The sequence below is a fragment of the Malus sylvestris genome, chromosome 1 (assembly GCF_916048215.2).
Source record: "Malus sylvestris chromosome 1, drMalSylv7.2, whole genome shotgun sequence".
NCBI classification, from domain to species: domain Eukaryota; kingdom Viridiplantae; phylum Streptophyta; class Magnoliopsida; order Rosales; family Rosaceae; genus Malus; species Malus sylvestris.
Genome location: NC_062260.1, coordinates 10,835,405 through 10,854,779, shown reverse-complemented (window position 1 = coordinate 10,854,779; position 19,375 = coordinate 10,835,405). Strand labels below are relative to the sequence as shown.

The following is a 19,375-nucleotide window of genomic DNA, read 5'->3' as shown; positions in this document are numbered from 1 at the left end:
TTAAATTCAAAAACCATAAATTGACAAGAAAAACGAAAATTAATTGCAGTTAAATTAAAAATCCAACAAGCTCTCCATCCATGATTGAAATAAAAGAATAAATGTGGTGGAGAGGTGTGGGCCAAAAAGGCCAAGCCCAAACTGTTTCATCATCATTAAGTAACAACTACAAAAAGGCCAAATTTTGAATTCACCTGGCGGCTCTTTCCAGCCAAACATTACGAATTAATTGAAAAAGAAATCTACAATTTAATAAAAAAATTAATTCAAATTATTCCACGTATACGTGAGCTACAAACTAACAGTGGTTAAAAGTCAAATTGGGTCATGTAGTACTACGGTGGTATTTCTTTTCACTTGAAAGTGAAAAGTTTGAGGTTTGAATTTTGTAGATAACGAATTTGATATCAAATTAAGTTGCTCATTGTGTGATTTTGCCCAACTTCCCCTCATTTTAATGTAAAAATATATATGTACTAAAAAAAATAAAAATTGGAGACCAAAACAAAGGCCAAAGAAGGAAGCTCTGAATTTGATACCAAATTAAGTTGTCAATTATGTGATTTTGCCAAATTTCTTCTTATTTTAATGTAAAAATATTAATGTACTAAAAAAAATAAAATAAAATTTGAGACCAAAACAAAGGCCAAAGAAGGAAGCTCTGAACAATCCACACGCCCGGTCACGTGACCTTCCTTATCCAAAAACTCCACCACATCCACGGACAAACCCATCCGAGAATGAGGCGCCGAGTAACAACCAGCGCAAAAAAAACTTGTGACTCCAAAAGCCGAAAAGTGTCTCCAAATTCCGTAACGACGTCATCATTAACCCAACCACAAACACAAGATGCGGTACATATAATACAGACTTACAGTCTATTTTTTTGTTTTTCTTTATTTTTTTAATCATACGATATTATTTATATTAAAAGATGGAGATTATGTTTTGTATTTTTTGAATATGCTACATTAGATGGACTTAGTTTCATATTGAATTAATAATAATATTGTTAAAATTCATTTTTAATGAAAATTAAATCTAAAATTTCTTACTTGCAACCTGTCTTTGCACTCATATTTTGATCAACAATAACATAGTATTTGAGAAAGACTTAAAAATTAGTTATTCATGTTGTTGTGCATCTTACAATACGAGTGTTAAAATATGCGAGTTACCAATCCTGACCCATACATATTGGGGAATGAAGATCCCTTCGGATTTGTTTTTGTAAGGATTTTGAGAATCTTCAAATCATGTATATTTATCTTACATCGTTTAATAAAAAATTATTTTCAATATATTTTATTTAGAAAAACATGAATAGTACGTGACGAAAATTAACCTAGATAAACGATATTCGAATACAATTTGAAGATATCTTCGCAATTATCCTTGTTCCATATTTGGGAATACACATATGGACGGAAAGAAAGAGGGGAAAAAGGGAAATACAAAAGAAAATGGCAGAAATTAGATGATCTCTATTTTCTAGGTCCACAGAGCCCAAAGCCATAGCCAGAGAAGCAATTTCGGCTTCTTTTGGGGTTTGAAAATTGGGTTTCCAGTTTGGGGGCTAGGTTTTTCGGGGGACGACTACGACGGCAATGGCGGAGCAGAGGAACAACAAAAACAGGTGGAACTGGGAGGTCAGTGGCTTCGAGCCAAGGAAGTTGTCTTCTTCGTCGTCTTCGGCTGCGGATGCGGCGGCGTCCAGCTTCGACCATCACGACGATTACAAGCCCGATGCGCCGCTAGTTAGGCGATACTCGATCTCGGCTGCGTCGGCATTGGCTCAGTCTGAGCTCGCCAACTCCAACTCCAACTCCAACTCCAACAACCAGGCTGTGGCTTCCAAGCTCCAGAAGCTCAAGGATAAAGTTAAGGTAATGGGTTTTGAGATTTTGGGTTTTGTAATTTGCTCAGAGTTTGTTTTGAGATGAATTAGTGGTAATCTTAGTGATTAGTCTGCTTTAAGAGTGTGGTGTGGTGTGTGTGTGTGTGTTTAGCGCCAATTGGTTTTGAAAATTGAAGCTTTGGGTATAATGTGAAACATATTCATGTAGATAACTTCATTGGTGCTTCTGAAGTTTTGCTTCTGTTTTTATGTGAAGATTATATTGGATTTAGGAGGTTTGGTGCCCTTTTTTATCTTCTTCTTTGGAACAGCTTGCTAAAGAAGATTACTTGGAGTTGAGACAAGAAGCAAGTGAGTTGCATGAATACTCGAATGCGAAACTCGAACGAGCTACACGTTATCTTGGCGTTCTTGCGAACAAAACCCGAAAACTAGGTAAGGGATTTGGTTATGTTGTTTGATTGTGCGGTCTGCTTTCAAGGTGGATTTTTTGAAGTGGCCCAAGTGGGTTTTATGGGAGAGGGTTTGATATTACATGTTACAAAATGAAAACTATATGAATGTAATTTCCCTTCAAGAGTAGTCTTGAATTTGATATTCCTCACTTGTTTACTACTTCTTTGTAAGGTTTATTCATGTTCTTTGATCATCTTGATGGATTTGAAAGTTTGTCTTAAAAAAAATGTCAGATCAGTTTGCTCTTGAAACTGAGGCCAGAATTTCTCCGCTCATCAATGAGAAGAGAAGGTTGTTCAATGACTTATTGACAGCCAAAGGTACTCATCTTCTGTGAGTTTTCTCTGTTGGAATTCTCTCAATCTCTCTCTGTCTTTCACCCTCGCTCCCTCCCTCCCTCTCTCTCTCCTGTACACATTCATCACACATAAAAACGTACGCATGCATGAGCAGTTATATTTTTATTTCCAAGATTGTTGAGGTACTGTGGCTGTATTTTCTAACTAGACTTTTTTTATTCCAGGAAACATAAAGGTATTTTGTCGTACAAGACCGTTATTTGAGGATGAAGGTTCCTCAATTGTTGAGTATCCTGATGATTACAATATCCGTGTCAATACTGGTGATGGTGCCCTGTCCAACCCCAAGAAGGATTTTGAACTTGACAGAGTTTATGGACCTCATGTTGGACAGGGTGAGAATAACTATTCTTCTTTCATGGGTTCCACCTCTTTTGTGGTTCTACTATGTGAAATTTTAATCATATACTCCTACTTTGATCTTGTGGAAAAAAATACTCCTACTTTAAAGCATGCCTGCTGCTAAACTATCTTTTGACATTTTTTGTCTGTCAGCTGAACTTTTCCATGATGTTCAACCACTGGTACAATCAGCATTGGATGGATATAATGTTTCCATATTTGCATATGGACAAACCAACTCGGGAAAGACACACACTATGGTTGGTATCTCTTCCTTTTTTTTCTCTCGCTGTGTTTGTTTGTTTGTTTGTGTCTTTAGCGATATGCATTTCTGATGCATATAGGTTTATACTCACATGCTGAACACTGTAACAAACTTGTATATTGAAAGAACAAAAATTCTAAATTGATGTATTAGAGACTTTTGAAAAGATATTGGAAGTGATTTTTCACTGTTAGAATTTAACCTTTTAGGACTTTTCCTTGTTCTTTGCATTTCTTTCTGTAAGCTGGAGAATTCTTTAAAATGGTTACCTCATAATAAAAATGAAATTCAATGTACTAATGCATGAATTTAAATAGGCGCAATGTGGGATGTGTCTTTCAATCTGGGTGTTTCATGCCTTTTTGGTTTGTCTTTAGTACACTAAGAGATTTACCTGTACTTGTTTTTTTGTTTTTTCATTTGAAATTCATGATCATTGTTTCATCTGTCCACCAGCTTAATGATATTTGGACTTCTTTAACCTTCTTTCAGGAAGGATCTAGCCATGATCGTGGTTTATATGCTCGGTCATTCGAGGAACTATTTGATTTATCCAACTCTGATTCCACTTCTACTTCAAGATTTAAATTCTCTGTTACAGTTTCCGAGCTCTACAACGAACAGGTAATTATTGTTATTGTTAGTATTTATGTTTTCTAGTTTATATTTATTTGAATGGCTTTTGAGAATGGAAACCTCATGATGGTTTGATGTGGATCCTTTCTGTTTTCTTTTAGATGAGGGATTTACTCCCAGAATCAGGAGATGCTCTACCAAAGATTCGAATGGGATCACCAGAATCCTTTGTAGAACTTGTGCAGGAAAAAGTTGATAACCCACTGGACTTCTCTAAAGTATTAAAAGCTGCATTTCAGAGCCGAGGAAATAATCCATCAAAGTTCAATGTTTCTCATTTGTATGTTCCAATTTTGTAGCCTCAAACTTTCATACGCTTTTTTATATGGCTAGTATTTAATGTAAAGTCATACTTCTGGTAACTTAGTTAAAATGGTAACCTCTATCTTTCTCTTAAAAGAAGACCCTTCATATTACTGAATGAGAACACCATGCTTAAACTGTGAGATTTTGTTTTCTTTTTCTTTTTAATATTGACAATTCCTGATGTTTTTCTTAACAGTTTTAATCTCATCACTGTTCAGCGATCACTCAATTAGTGAAGTGATCATTATCATCTAATTTGGTACCAAAAATGATCATTATAACTCATACACCTTTTCTGAAAGAAAAAAAAAAAAGGATCTATTTCAACTTGTTAAAAGTTTTGTTTCCTATGATAAAAAAGACAATCTTCATTAAATAGCAACTTGAACTTGTTTGTTCACTTTTAGCAGACAATCTTCATTTAATAGCAAATTAAACTTTGTTCACTTTCATCTGCTAAAATACTTTTAGTGGTTATATAACTTGTTTACTCAATTTAATCTACTTAAATTCTTTTCTTTTAATGGCTACATAGTTTATACAAATTAAGTTTAAGGTTTTCGGTGTGGAAAAAAAAAGCTAAACTGAAATGGGGTTGTCTGGTGATGGCTATTATTTGGGTATTTGGTGAGAAAGGAATCAGTGGATCTTTGAAGGGAGAAGGTCAAGTTTTGGGTAGCTCTTCAGGCTCATGTATCTTCTGTTTTTCCGAACACATCCCCATCTGATATTGTTCACAATTGAAAAGCTGTAGTGTTAGTGTCATATACATGTAGTTTGTTGATTTAGTGTTGTTTTCACTTCTACTAATGGTGAATTACTTGCCCACTTTGCTGTACAGTTTCTATTAAGTAATAAAAATTCATCTTTTGAGAAAAGTTTTATAAGTTAATTGTTGACATGGTGGAATATTGTCAGACATTTGACCAGACTTGGTTGAAGCTACAATCAAGTGGCCTAACCCTGACTAGATAGTTTCCTTTTACTTACTCAATGTAGTCTACGAGATGGAACTTAAACATATACTTACTCAAAACTTGAAAAAAGACCACTGAACTGTCCAGTTTTTAGGGGTTATAACATTTGAAGAAAGGGGAATAGTGGATAACAAATATAACTATACCATACCGAAACAAGTTTGAAAACTAGATAAAGAAGTTCAGTATGTGTAGTCATTTGTTTTTGCATGCATGCTTGCCTATGTGTTACAACTGCTCAACGCTTTAATTTATCTAAAATAGATTCTTGCTTCACTATTGTCAGGATCGTCACGATACATATATATTATAACAATTTGATCACTGGAGAAAACACCTACAGCAAGCTTTCTCTAGTTGACTTGGCTGGAAGTGAAGGATTAATTGCCGAAGATGATAGCAGTGAGCGCGTGACAGACTTGTTGCATGTCATGAAGTCACTTTCAGCGTATGTTACGATGACTTATCTGATTTTTGTGAATTTAGTAAGTTTTGGTTTCCAGGAAGGTTGCCTATAAATTCAAAGAATGGTTAATGTTGGTTTTGAACTCATGAGCAGTATATAATTTTCATTTTGTATAATTTCTTAGCATGTGGTCAACTATGTTTTACATATACAAATTTGGAAACTACATAGGTGGTCACATTTTATGTCAATCACAAAGACATATCGGCTTCCTTTGAACCCATACTGAAAAGTTTTTGCATGGCTGCTGAAGCCAACCTGTTATCTTGTGTCTTCTATATTTACTCATGCCGTCCTGTACTCAAATATTACTGATTTGACGCTGTGCATGTAGGTTGGGAGATGTTTTGTCTTCTTTGACTTCAAAAAAGGATGCTATACCTTATGAAAATTCAATGCTTACCAAAGTACTTGCAGACTCACTAGGTATTCCATTCTCCTTATTGTCTATGTTAGTACTGATCTTGGCTGTGCAATTCCAAGATGAAGGGAAGATAATGAACAACAATTTGTATAATGCTTTTTCTAGATGTATATGTTTGTAACTGTCTCATGGGTACTTGTGATTGACCGTGGTGTCCATTACCCTATTTTCCCCTGTATGCTTGACTGGAATTATCTTGCTAACATGTACAGTTGGTTTATATTAAATCCTTTTATCAATCTTGTTAGAAAACTGGTTTTGAATTCTTATTGAAACAAAAAAAAAAAAAAAAAAAATTCTATAGGTGGAAGTTCAAAAACTCTGATGATTGTTAACGTCGTTCCAAATGCTTCGAATTTGTCGGAGACATTATCATCTCTCAATTTCTCTTCTAGAGCTCGAAATGCTGTTCTAAGCCTTGGGAATCGAGATACGATAAAGAAATGGAGAGATATTGTAAGTTCTCTCTCTCTCTCTCTCTCAGTTTGAGTTTTTTTCTTCTTTTTTGTCACCATTGCACATCAAAGCAAGTAAATAGAATAGGCATGACATTGTTAACTAAAACTGGATATACTAATAGTAAAAACCATAACATAAAAAGCTTGCTTTTAATTGAAGCAAAGAGCCCTTAATAAAACCCTGCTGACACAAGTGAGAATCACTTCGAAAGACAATCTACTTACGAGCTTGTGCAGATAAGGGAACTGTGATCAGCAAAATTATGAATTTATTTCTGCTGAATTTTAATTTGTGATGGTTCTTGTAGGCAAATGATGCACGTAAGGAGTTGTATGAAAAGGAAAAAGAAAGTCAAGATCTGAAACAAGAGGTTTTGGGACATAAACACGCACTCAAGGATTCAAATGATCAGTGTGTCCTGCTCTTCAATGAAGTGCAGAAGGCATGGAAAGTATCGGATATGTTACAGTCAGATTTAAAGGTTTTATAACTTCCTGAATTTGATACAGCTTTCTAGTTTACTTGCATGTTTCTGGAAGCCAGTAAAACTTCCTGTGTACTTTGAACATGTTCTGGAAGCCACTTTTAATGTGTCTGCCTTTGCTGAAATGTTAGAAAATACGGCTTGGATTTGCACTCCAATTAATTAACTTCTCCAGAGTTACTAGTATTCTAATTTAGTGATTTTCTATTTTTTTTTCATAAATTTTCCTTCTCAACCATGATACTGTGGTTTTGTCTAGTAAGCATGGTTCTAAACTGGTTTAATATTCTCATTTGATGCAGGCAGAGAATATGATGCTTGCAGATAAGCAGAAGATAGAAAAGGAGCAAAATGCACAGCTTAGAAATCAAGTAGCTCAGCTGTTACAGTTGGAGCAAGACCAGAGAGTGCAGCTTGAACAACGAGATTCTACAATTCAGGCCTTGCAGGTTGGTCATGTGTCTGCATCATCTTCTCATTTATATGTTTTAGAGTACAATGATTCCATTAAAATATTTCAGGAACTACTGTATACATTCATATTTTCAGTTTAATCTATGCTGCATATTTGTCTGATGCCAGCGTGTGCTCAAGAAAAGAGTTACATGTTTTCAGATGATTTTTTAGAAGAATTTCCCACAGAGATAATCATACCCATCTATGTCATATCAGCATGGTTACAGTAAGATGTAACAAGGAGTCCATGCTAAAAAGACGTTGTAATATTCTTTGTTTAGCATGCAAGAGTATGAGTTGTGTCATAGTTGCCAACTTTCGTTTGAGAAATTTATCTGCACATAGTGCAGGCTTGAAATTTAGTTTAAGATGATACGTGTGGGCTGAAGATTTCCAAAACACGTTTTTTATGTGACAAGCGAAGAAGAAAAGGAAAGATCTTGACACTTTCTTTATAGCAGTCTTCATATGAGCAATTGGTCGATTCATGGCATTCTACTTTCTAGATTTTTTTCTCCAAAATTTGGGTTAGAAAATTTAAATCCTCCATTATTTTGTAGGCATATGATTTTTCATTAGAATGTGATTAAATTGTTTGAAGTGTATTTGGGTCAGCATATTGTTCGATATGTTCCATAGTTAACTCTGCTCTTGATATCATAGTTTTGAAGTGAATATTTATGTTTCAATTGTTCGGTATTGTGGTTCTTTATTAAAGTGATTATCACACGTTTTCCTTGTCAAGTTGATTGATCATGTTTTAAGGTTTCAATTACATCGCATTATTAAATGGTTGAACTCTGGTGGACGCATGTAATAATATGAAAGTTTCTCATTTATGCTTCCTAACCAAGAAACTTTTCGGTGCAATGTTGCACCACATGGTGTTGTGCAACATTAACTGTTCGATACAGGCCAAAATTAAAAGCATCGAGTCCAAACTCAGTGAAACCCTCCATTCCACTGAAGATCGGTCACCATTAGTCTCTGATCCAGGGTCTGGAATTCTATCAAATTCCAAGGCAATGGGGGACGGCATGGATTCTCCTCCAGTAACTAAGAAATTGGAAGAAGAGCTTAAAAAACGTGACGCATTAATAGAGGTGTGCTATACTTCCATAATTCTATGTTTTCTGTATCTAGAATAATGGTTGCAACTTAATGCCAATGGATCCTTGTTAAACGACCTCTTATATTTGTGTAGATCTCTAGTTGTACATGTGTTTGAACATTTGTTATCGATCCTATCTGTAATCTAAACCAATTTTCATTTCTCATGAAACAAATTCACAAACCGACATAGACTTGAACCCTGCAAGAGATTAGATTTTAACCTTTTCACTTTAACTCATAATGACACTCCATCAAAGGAAAAAATTGATATTTATAGACACAAACTGACCTTGCTAAGAAACTGCTAGTGGCATGTAAAGATGAAGACCATTAGACCATAAAAACTAGTATAAACTAGACTGGTGAAGTAACAAAGTCTTGATTCTATTTTGGTTTCCTTTGAAATTACAATTGTATTTTTTTTTCAAATAATATTTACTTAATGAGTCATTTTAAAAAACCAGAGGCACATTCCTTGGGATCAAAAAATTGTGTTATGAAGAGGTTCTTCCACAACGAGTTATCTCGTACCAAGTCATTGTTTGTGCATGCCAGCATGAAAATATTATTATTTTTTAATCTATTTTCCCATTTTCAATTGATATGTGCACATTTTTATATGCTTATTTGTGTTCTGAAAGGATGGCTAATGCTCTCTCTGTCTCTGTCTCCCCCTCCCTCCGTCTCTCCCTCTCTCTCACCAGAGGTTGCATGAAGAAAATGAAAAGTTATTTGATAGATTGACAGAGAAAACATCTTTGGCTGGCTCACCAAAGGTAATTTCTGTTAATCCCCCTTTTGATGTGGTTGTGCGCTTTCACAATATAAAGGTTTATTTCTTCATCTGATTGTTACACATGCTATTTAATGTATATGCTACATTCTTCTGGTTTTTCTCATTTCCTTGTGGCATCTTATGTGCTTATTTTTTTTTCTGCCTTCGTTGTTTTTCTTGATTCAGTAATTCATGGAAACCTGTGGAGTGCAGGTGGTTGGATGTAATTCTGGGTGTTTATTGTTATAAAAACACTTTAAGATGTTGTGATGATTTTTTTTTTAAGTTAGCATTCTGAGTCCCGACTGTATTGTAACAGTTTCATTTATTCATATGGTATTGATTGTTCTTTATTATGATGCCATTGGATTGAGTGAAAAAGTTTAGGGGTTCAAAATTCTATGAAAAGCTTACGAGTTTGTAGAAGTGTGGTGTCCTATCACAATCCATTTTCAGATAATAAGCTGGTTCCTTTACTCATTTGTGATATTTAAGCAATTTTACTACTGTGGTTTGTTTAGGGTATCAACAAATTTCTAATGTGTTTGTGTGTATTTTCAGTTGTCAAGTCCATCATCCAAGGGGCCGCTAAATTTTCAGTCTCGGGACCTTGTGAGGTAAGACTTTTGGAATAAAATAACTCAACATCCCTTATTTCCTTAAAGAAAAAGCTTTCTTAATCAAACTTTCTCTTCGCAATAATTTAAAACAGGAATGATAGTAGAGGACACTCGATGGATGTTGTTCCTTCATCACTGGCAGCTGCTGCAGATAAGACTGAGGGTACTGTTGCTTTGGTGAAAACAGGTGTGGAGAAAGTCAAAACAACCCCGGCAGGAGAATATCTTACGTCTGCCTTGAATGACTTTGATCCTGAACAGCATGACAGCCTTGCTGCCATTTCGGATGGAGCAAATAAGCTTTTGATGCTGGTATGCTTGGGGTTCGTTTGGGAAGTGCTTTTAAATGACTGAAAGTTTTTAGAGAAGATGTTTTTGGGAAGTGCTTCTTGTCTGATAAAATTTAAAAAAAAAACCGGACAAAGAGGGAGAGAGAGAGTAAATAATGGAGGGAAGAAGATGACAAATGATAGAAATGACCGGAACATGGAGAATATTAAACTAAAGCTTAAAACTTAAGACTTTCTAAACTTGGTGTTTAGTTAGATTCTAGTAAAACGTTCTATTTATTATCTGATCTCTCATCTCTCCTTCACCTCCACCATCTTTTATTTCAGTGTCTTATCTTCTTAAACCTAAAAAAATAACATTACAGTATGATGCCTCTGATCACCACATTTAAACAACCTATTGCTTTGCTTGACCTAGCTTGTTTATTCCTTCAAGTTTGAACTACGTATAATCTTTCTTTTGGCCGGCATATATTAATGGTCAATGATACTTAATGTGTGCAGCTTTGAGATGTTGTTACATGAACTGTCTCTTTACAAATTACAGGTTCTGGCTGCAGTAATTAAAGCAGGGGCTTCTAGGGAGCATGAAATACTTGCTGAAATAAGAGATGCTGTTTTCTCTTTTATTCGTAAAATGGAACCACAGAGGGTAATGGACACCATGCTTGTATCCCGTGTTAGAATTTTGTATATTAGATCATTGCTTGCTAGATCACCAGAGCTGCAGTCCATCAAGGTAATGGAGTTAAATAATAGATACTAACTTTTTATTTGTATGCTCCTTTTTCTTTTTCTTTGTTATTTTCTCAATTTCGAGGTGGGATGCTGCCAATGCTTATTATTTCTTCTTCTTTTCGATTATAGGTTTCTCCGGTTGAAAGTTTTCTAGAGAAGGTTAATACTGGACGTAGTAGAAGTTCCAGCCGGGGTAACAGCCCTGGAAGATCTCCTGTGCGCTATGTTGATGAGCATATCCAAGGCTTCAAAGTGAACCTTAAGCCAGAAAAGAAGTCAAAGTTTTCATCAGTTGTATCAAAGATACGAGGACTTGATCAGGTAAGTGTCCTCTCTCTCTCTCTCTCTCTGTATATAAACAAGGGATAAAGGATAGATAGAAAAGCGAATCTCAACACGCATGCACTAGGCAGACGAGGATGAGGAAAAAAAAATCTAGCTATGCTTCTGCCATTTAATCTATTTTAATGCACAATGAGTGGAGGTTTCACTTTTCTCTGTGAACCTCTTTCTCATTCTTCCCTTTTTTGGTGCTTCTTCACTACCCATATGTACACTACTTTAATAATTTTAACCTTTTTCTGCTAGTGTTCTCGTTTGTTGCAAATGGTTTGTATAATGTAGCACTAAGCATTCAAATGTACAGGATACTCCAAGGCAGCAGGTAACTGCTGGAAAGCTTAAGGAAATAAATGAGGAAGCAAAAAGTTTTGCAGTTGCAAACAAAGCTCTTGCGGCTCTGTTTGTGCATACACCAGCAGGTGAGCTTCAGCGCCAACTTAGATCCTGGCTTGCAGAAAATTTTGACTTTCTCTCTGTTACTGGAGAGGATGCATCAGGAGGGACAACTGGTCAGTTGGAGCTCCTTTCAACTGCAATCATGGATGGTTGGATGGCTGGACTTGGTGCTGCAGTGCCTCCTAATACAGATGCTCTTGGCCAACTTCTATCCGAGTATTCAAAGCGGGTCTACAGTTCTCAATTGCAGCACTTGAAGGTATGCATGGATTTATTGCAGGCTAGTACTACTGTAGAGTAGGTATCGGAGATCACCACATTATAGTTGGCTTAATGTTGCTTTTGATCCCTTTAAAATGCCCGGAGGCCCAATTACTTCGATAATAAGCACCCAGTGTATTAAAAGCGTGAGGCGTGGGCGAAGCATCCGAGGGATAGCCTGGCCTAGGCATGAGGCATGAGACGAAGCCTCATAGGACCTACTTTTTTAATATATACACTAAGCGTACACATATTATATTAAAAACAAGAAGATTATTAACCAATAATCACTCTGAGCACACATATATTATAAATACATACACACATATGTAGACATATATATATATATATATATATATATATATATATATATATATAATTGGGGATGAAAAGCACAATGAGCACACTTACAATGCACGCAGACAGCACACACATTCATTATATAAAAAATAAAAATCAGAAAAAAAAGCAGAGAGACGATAGTGCAAGGAAGAGGTATGAGTCAGTTAAAACCCTACCCAAAATTTGGGTTTGAGAGTTAAAAAAAAAAATAAAAAAATAAAAAGCCCTGAGGCGCGCCTTCCGCCGCCTAGGTGGCTTCGGCAAAGCCTTACGCCCACTCCCTCAAAACAGGGGTGGCAACCCTCAAGCTCAGCCTCAGAGGGCACCTAGGCGCGCCCTGAGGCAAGCCTTTTAAAACATTGTAAGCACCACATAGTTGGTTTGCTATTGATTTTTCTCCCCTCAAAATGCCTGAGGGCTTAATTAATTTGATAATAAGCAACTGGGAAATCTGTACCTTTGTATTCATAGAAACTTAGGAATATAACATTAGCGTAAATTTTATAACACCTTGCCCAAAACGACGTCGTTTTGGGTTTGGGCTGTTTAAAGAAAAATTATGATAATTCAAACCCCTAGGCTATCGCCTCAGGTTCCTAGGCTAGTCTATAGCTTACTCCCACTGGGCAAAGGCGTTTTCTTGATAGCCCCACCCAAAAACCCACCTATGCTAGTCTCAATACTAGTTTTTCAAAACATTGGTCCATATACTGGCGTCTTTCTGTTCATCTTTTGGTAGCTTTTTTGTTGTATTTATGCCCATTAGCATTTTTGTTGTTTACTTGTTGAATTTGGAGTAACGATGTTTATTTTCCTTTATACATGAAATGCAATATAAATACTTCTACTATATATATCTAAGATGCAGCTTGTTTTGTGATGCTCTATCAATGAATTATTTTTTGATTTCTGAATTTCTTTCATGTTCCAGGATATTGCTGGTACATTGGCATCAGAAGGGGCAGAAGATACTGCACAGGTGGCAAAACTGCGATCAGCTCTCGAGTCTGTTGATCACAAAAGGAGAAAGGTAATCATTCTTAACTGATACATGTGCATATCTTAGAAAGTATTTCTTACCTATATTGTGCACTTCATACATGAAAATTTGCATGTCCAACAGAAAGGAAGAAATCCTTCTAACAAAAAGGATGTAATTCTACTAAAATATCTACGTTAAAAAGAAAAAGGGCAATCAAAAGTTTTGGCCCTTCGGGTTTATTAGAGTTTCATATGTTTGGAAATTACTGAATGGCAACTGGCATCCGAGTTGGAATTCTTCTTTTTATGTTTCCATTTTCTGTGTTGGTAACTTGGTTGGCTGAAATGATATTCTCTTCTTGTGCCCATTATCGGATATTATGCTGATTTCTTGATTGCATCAGATTTTGCAACAAATAAGAAGTGATGTAGCCTTGATGACATTGGAAGATGGTGGTCCACCTATTCAAAATCCTTCCACTGCTGGTGAAGATGCACGATTAGCATCTCTCATTTCCCTCGATGGCATATTGAAACAAGTCAAGGTACTCTTTGTACTTCTAGTGTGATACTTAATGATTGGGTTTTTGTAAATTAGAAGCAAGATAATATAACGTTACTTTATTTATTTATACAGGATTTAATAAGACAATCGTCTGTAAGCACCTTAACCAAGAACAAGAAGAAACTAATGCTTGCATCTCTGGACGAACTTGCTGAACGGATGCCTTCTCTTCTGGACATTGATCATCCATGTGCACAAAGACAAATTGCTGATGCTCGTCATCTCATCCAGGTATATGAAATTCTGAACACTTATAAATATACATATACATATACTGGGTAATGTTCTCTTGCTAGACTCTGAATATGGTCCACGCGTTGCGTTCCGGTACAAATTAACCTGATCAGTTGTCCGTATTCACGATATAGTAATATAAGCATTTTATGTTGTGAGACAGTCTGGTAAGAGGATATTTCGCCACATAATATGTCTTTATTTTCTCTTTTGTAACAGATGCTTCTTGTAAAGTTGATGTGTTAATGCTTTCGACTGATCCTTCATTTGCTTCACCCTTGAATCTTATTAATGTTGCTTGCAGTCTATTCCTGAAGAAGATGATCTTCAAGAGCAATCTCATGCTCGCAAACCATCTACAGATTTTGTGGGGGTTAATACTGAAACCGATGTGGCGCAGTGGAATGTCCTGCAGTTCAATACAGGCTCCACGACCCCATTTATCATCAAGTGTGGAGCAAACTCAAGTTCAGAACTGGTCATTAAAGCAGATGCCAAGATTCAAGAACCTAAAGGTGGTGAGGTTGTCAGGGTCGTCCCAAGACCATCTGTTCTGGAAAGTATGAGCTTGGAGGAGATGAAACATGTATTCTCCCAACTCCCTGAGGCTCTAAGCTTGCTTGCCTTGGCAAGGACTGCCGATGGAACACGAGCTCGGTATTCTAGGCTGTACAGGACTTTAGCCATGAAAGTTCCGTGTCTGAGGGATTTAGTCGGCGAACTTGAAAAGGGGGGAGTCCTAAAAGACATGAGGTCATGAAATGTGGAAATCTGTTAGGACCTCCATCGTTTGCGTTGTTTCGGATGTATGTATGAAACAAATACTATCATTCTGAGGTGTCAAAACAATTGGTATTGTGATTTGTAATCTGTTGATTCGTGTCGTGTGTATACAGGCATGTCAGTGATTGGCTCACTAACATATTACTAACTCTCTATTTCTTCATCGTGGTTCATGTGCAAGTTTAAACATGTTAGAGTGACTTTATGACCAGATTCATAGGAGGGAGCATCACTTGCACTGATTCCTCACTTCCTAACTAGCCATATAACTCATTAACGTTATTGCCATGCTAAAAAGAATTAGGCGTGTCTCGTGTCAAACGACATGGGACTCGTGCAACATGTGGTATTAACCGTGTTGTTTTCGGACCACCTAGCATATCGTATTAACTACAAACTTAGTTCTTGTTCTTCCAACAAAATTTTGAACATTCGAAGGACAGAATTCTTGGTCTTCCACTTCGAATAAAGTATTTGAAGAAAGTTGAGGTTTAACTATAAAACCGAGTAATTCAATTACTTGTAAGCACAATCCTTTCTTTTCTTGAGGCGAGATTCATACTCTTAACGTGCCACCTCATGTGTGGTGAATTTTCAAGCATAACAAGTGAACAACAAAAATTACGTGACATGGAGCCAGTGGTGAAACCAGGAATTATTTTGGGAGGGGGGGGGGTGCTAAATATAAAAGGGTAAGAGGTCGCAACAATGTTGACAACTAACTAAATCCCTTAGATATATTGTAGACAATATCAATGTCGATCATAATTTATCAATACAAACAAATTACAATTGTTATTGGCAACGTTTCATGTTGTGAAAATGTCGCATAATAGGCTCATTATCAAATAAAAGCAAAAATATATCTCTCAATGTAAACAACCATTCTATCCTTCAACCATTGATATCTTATTTTGTTACGCAATAGTGTTTTCACAATAGTTATAGTAGAAAATGCTCTTTCCACTGAAGCGGTTGCAACTAGTAACACCAAAACCAATGTCAAAAGCTTATACACTAACTTATAGTTTTCACAACTCTCGAAAGTCACCAAAAATATCACTAATTTTTTTTAATGGTGAAAAATTGCTATGCGTCTTCATTATTGCTTATGAGGTGATATCTAGTTTCACCACATTACAAAGTCCCTAAAGATACAAGTTTAGTCAGCCACGTGGGTATAATTTTAAACCAGAATGCTATATGGTTCTTCATATTCTCATCAATCTCGACTTCCTCTGGAAAGCTCAGTTTCCCTCTGTTTTCCCTAAAAAAAATATTGAAAATTTGTAACTTTCTTTTTGCTCGTTGATTGGACAGGTTTTCACCTACGATTTAGTGAGCCGAGCCAAACAAGTTTAGGTAAAGGATTTGGACATGCAATTAGGTTTGGAATTTTTTTTTTGAATTCAGGATTTTACACAAACTAGACTTTAATCTCATGTTTCAAGTGTTCTTGATTTCAATCGTGTCATTTGGAGGTTCAATCAAGAAACAAGATGAAGGAGCCAACTTGGAGGAATTCAGGTACGCCATAAGCTTATATATTGTTGTTCTCAATTTTTGGAGAGGAATTTAGGTAAGCTATGAAAGCCTTTGAAGCTGGGCAGTGGTTTGGCTTGAAGGTTGGAACTTGGAGGGGAAGGGCGAAGGCGCGAAAGGGGAATCTGGTCAGTGGCTTGAAGGTTCGCTTGTCTTCTCGAGCTGGTTTGTGGGGGCTCCAATAAGGTTAATTTGGATGAGTGGTCCCCATATTACAGTCTTATTTATTTACATTTTTCAATGAATACAAACAACACCATTATACTTAAGGGGGGTTTCATTTTTCTATATCCAACAGGACGCCGTTTGGCTTGGGGTTTTCAGAAAACTAAACTGCCTCACGCAACGCCTACACAGTAGCAGCAAAAAACATGGGGTTTATTTCCGGCAAGAGGAGGGGTAGATACTCACTCCTGGGTTTCATTTCCGGTGAGGGGAGGGGCGGTCACCCCTCCTTGCTCCTATGTAGCTTTGCCATTGCATGGAGCACGTGTGGACATTGCTTCACATATAATACAACCTGCTCTAATACCATGAAGAATGTTGAGGTTGCACCATAAAACCAATTGACAATATGAGAGTAGCCTAATTACTTATAAGCACATGCAATATCATTTTTTTTCTGGATGTGGAATTCATACTCTTAATAGAATTTTCTACTTTATTGTGAGAAAACGTTAGAAGGGTTGTGGCACATGCTGTAAATTATCTGAAGTAATGGGTCACTTCATTTCAATGTGGCAACATATTTGAATTTTGGGTTTATATTGTATGTTTAAAGATATATGGTTTTTATCTAAAAATCACAAGTTGTAAGGGTCTATATCTAAAGAACCCTAATTTTTAAAAGGGCTTTTGAAGTCTTTTTACGTAAGATTAAATTTGCTATTAAATTTTTATTAAAAAATATGTGGGAAAATAAGACTGGGGTGGACATATATTTATTATTATATGATCACAAATTGTTTGGTAATTATAAGATTAAATGCCGTTTATTAGGTTGAATGTGTCACATAATTATAAGATTAAATGCTTCACGTACTCACATTTAAGTGCAAATATATTTTATCGTAGCATTTATTTGAAAGATTTCGTTCCCGAACGTTTCCTGTATAAAAAGATCAATCTGTTGTTCCATCAATTGTTTCTCTGCTATTTTTCATGGTTATACTGCAACAGGTAGGTGTGCGTATGCACGTCTATTTACGAGTCCTTTTGTTTTTCTGCCGTTTCCAATTATCTTGTCCAATTTCCCTTCAATATTTTTGATTGGATTTTGCTTTTTGGACAGGACTTTGTTTTTCTAGCTTGTCCAATGCAATCCACTCCAAGTTATTATCCGAAACAAATTAGTTTCCCAACGAATACTAATATCTACAACAAAAACTTCTTCAAACCAAATTCAAAGGCAGAAGCCAAATTAATTGACGCCAAGAAACACAGTGAGTCGGAGAAAAGGCGAAGGATGCGAATCAACAGTCAATATACCACTCTTCGTGACATCCTCCCAAACTTAATCAAAGTTAATCAAAGTAATTGTTTGATAAAATGTATTTATGTTTTGAATCTGTATGGTGTAACATGGAAAATGTCTCGCAAATTTTTCTAAACATAATCTTGACATACAGATGGGGACAAGGCATCATTGCTTGCAGAGGCAGTCCGGCAAGTAAGGGAGCTTAAAAGGCGGTAGCAGAAGTCGAAGCAGCTTGTCGTGGTGGGGACAGGAGGGACGAGTGCGTTTTACCTGGTGGGGTTGACAAGTTAAGTATCGAACAATGTGAGGGGGAGAAGGAAGGGCTTGTCAAGGCCACATGCAGCTGTGAGGATAGGCCGGGGCTCAAATCAGAAATGACAAGGGCACCGAGTTGTGTAAAGGGAAGGGTTGTGAGGGCTGAGATGGTGACAGTGGGTGGAAGGAGTAAAAATGCGGTGTGGTTGCAAAGGTTAGGTGGTGGAAATGAAGGGGTGGTGGCGCTGAAGAGAGCACTGAAGATGGTTGCCGATCGCCCCGTTTTGCCAAGAAATGTTAGTAAGAAGCTGCCTTTTCCTCGGTGATTTTTTATTTTTTATTTTATTTTTATCTGAGGAGATTAGCATCCCTTGTGTTAGGCTAACGAAATTTATTAATTGATCATTAATAGGAATCGATCGTATTATCTACCTATGTGTATTTTGTGGATGCGTATTCACAAAACAAATAAATAAAGATCAAGTTTCTAAACTTGTTCATCCATGTCAAGCAAAAAAGCAACGTCATTTGAGGTTGGAGGGGGCAATTGTTCAATCTGTTAGGGAATGAAGAGTATGGATGGTCTAGATTGAGAGACGTGTCAGTTGATGAAGAGAGGAGTTAATTAGGTTGTTATATATTAGAGAATTTTAACGAAAAGCTCCCGGTACTGTTAACTTTAATGAAAAATCATATTTTTACACTAAAAAGTCAATCATAGTACTATTTACTTTACCCTTTATTTTGTCATTTTAGTTAAAACTTAAAGTTTTCAAGCCATTTTCATTAGTTTTCCTTATATATATATTATGTTAGAGAAATGGAGCAATGGTCATGCTGTTGGAAAGGCTGTTAAGCTTACCTGTCTTAGTGTTACTATATGAGTGAATACTAGTAAAATTTTCATCATTACGAAAATATATAGATTCTCATTTCTTCTCCTCTAAGCTTCTCTTTCCCTACTTTTTCTGTCTGTTCATTACTTCTCATACTTGATTAACATCATGCGCCAAGATCTCCTTAATTGGGGAAAGAATCCGCACTAATCGGGTTTTTTAGGAACATATCGAGAGGCCTACACATCAACTAAATCACGAACATAGATCTTCATAGAATTTTTGGTAGATAATCGCTCAAGATCCACACAAATTATTATTTTTTTGGTGAGAAAAT

General features: G+C 36.3%; 2 protein-coding genes across 2 annotated transcripts; both read left to right on the top strand.

Moving 5' to 3' along the window:
• The first annotated feature begins 1,403 nt into the window (after positions 1-1,403).
• Positions 1,404-15,091, top strand: LOC126632036 (kinesin-like protein KIN-14B). The gene is made up of 23 exons (XM_050302253.1): positions 1,404-1,886; positions 2,170-2,293; positions 2,548-2,634; positions 2,838-3,008; positions 3,169-3,275; positions 3,773-3,904; positions 4,018-4,196; positions 5,486-5,647; positions 6,000-6,091; positions 6,394-6,545; positions 6,856-7,029; positions 7,335-7,481; positions 8,403-8,591; positions 9,306-9,377; positions 9,938-9,993; positions 10,089-10,308; positions 10,834-11,025; positions 11,154-11,345; positions 11,671-12,021; positions 13,297-13,395; positions 13,751-13,891; positions 13,984-14,142; positions 14,450-15,091. The coding sequence occupies exons 1-23, from the start codon at positions 1,608-1,610 to the stop codon at positions 14,903-14,905; spliced, it is 3,933 nt and encodes a 1,310-aa protein (XP_050158210.1). The 5' UTR covers positions 1,404-1,607; the 3' UTR covers positions 14,906-15,091.
• A 2,540-nt stretch (positions 15,092-17,631) lies between these two features.
• LOC126609634 (transcription factor bHLH131-like) lies at positions 17,632-18,654 on the top strand. Its single transcript, XM_050277529.1, has 4 exons — positions 17,632-17,649; positions 17,762-18,002; positions 18,099-18,135; positions 18,198-18,654. Exons 1-4 carry the CDS (start codon positions 17,632-17,634, stop codon positions 18,526-18,528), a joined length of 627 nt encoding a protein of 208 aa, XP_050133486.1. The 3' UTR covers positions 18,529-18,654.
• The last annotated feature ends 721 nt before the right edge of the window (positions 18,655-19,375 follow it).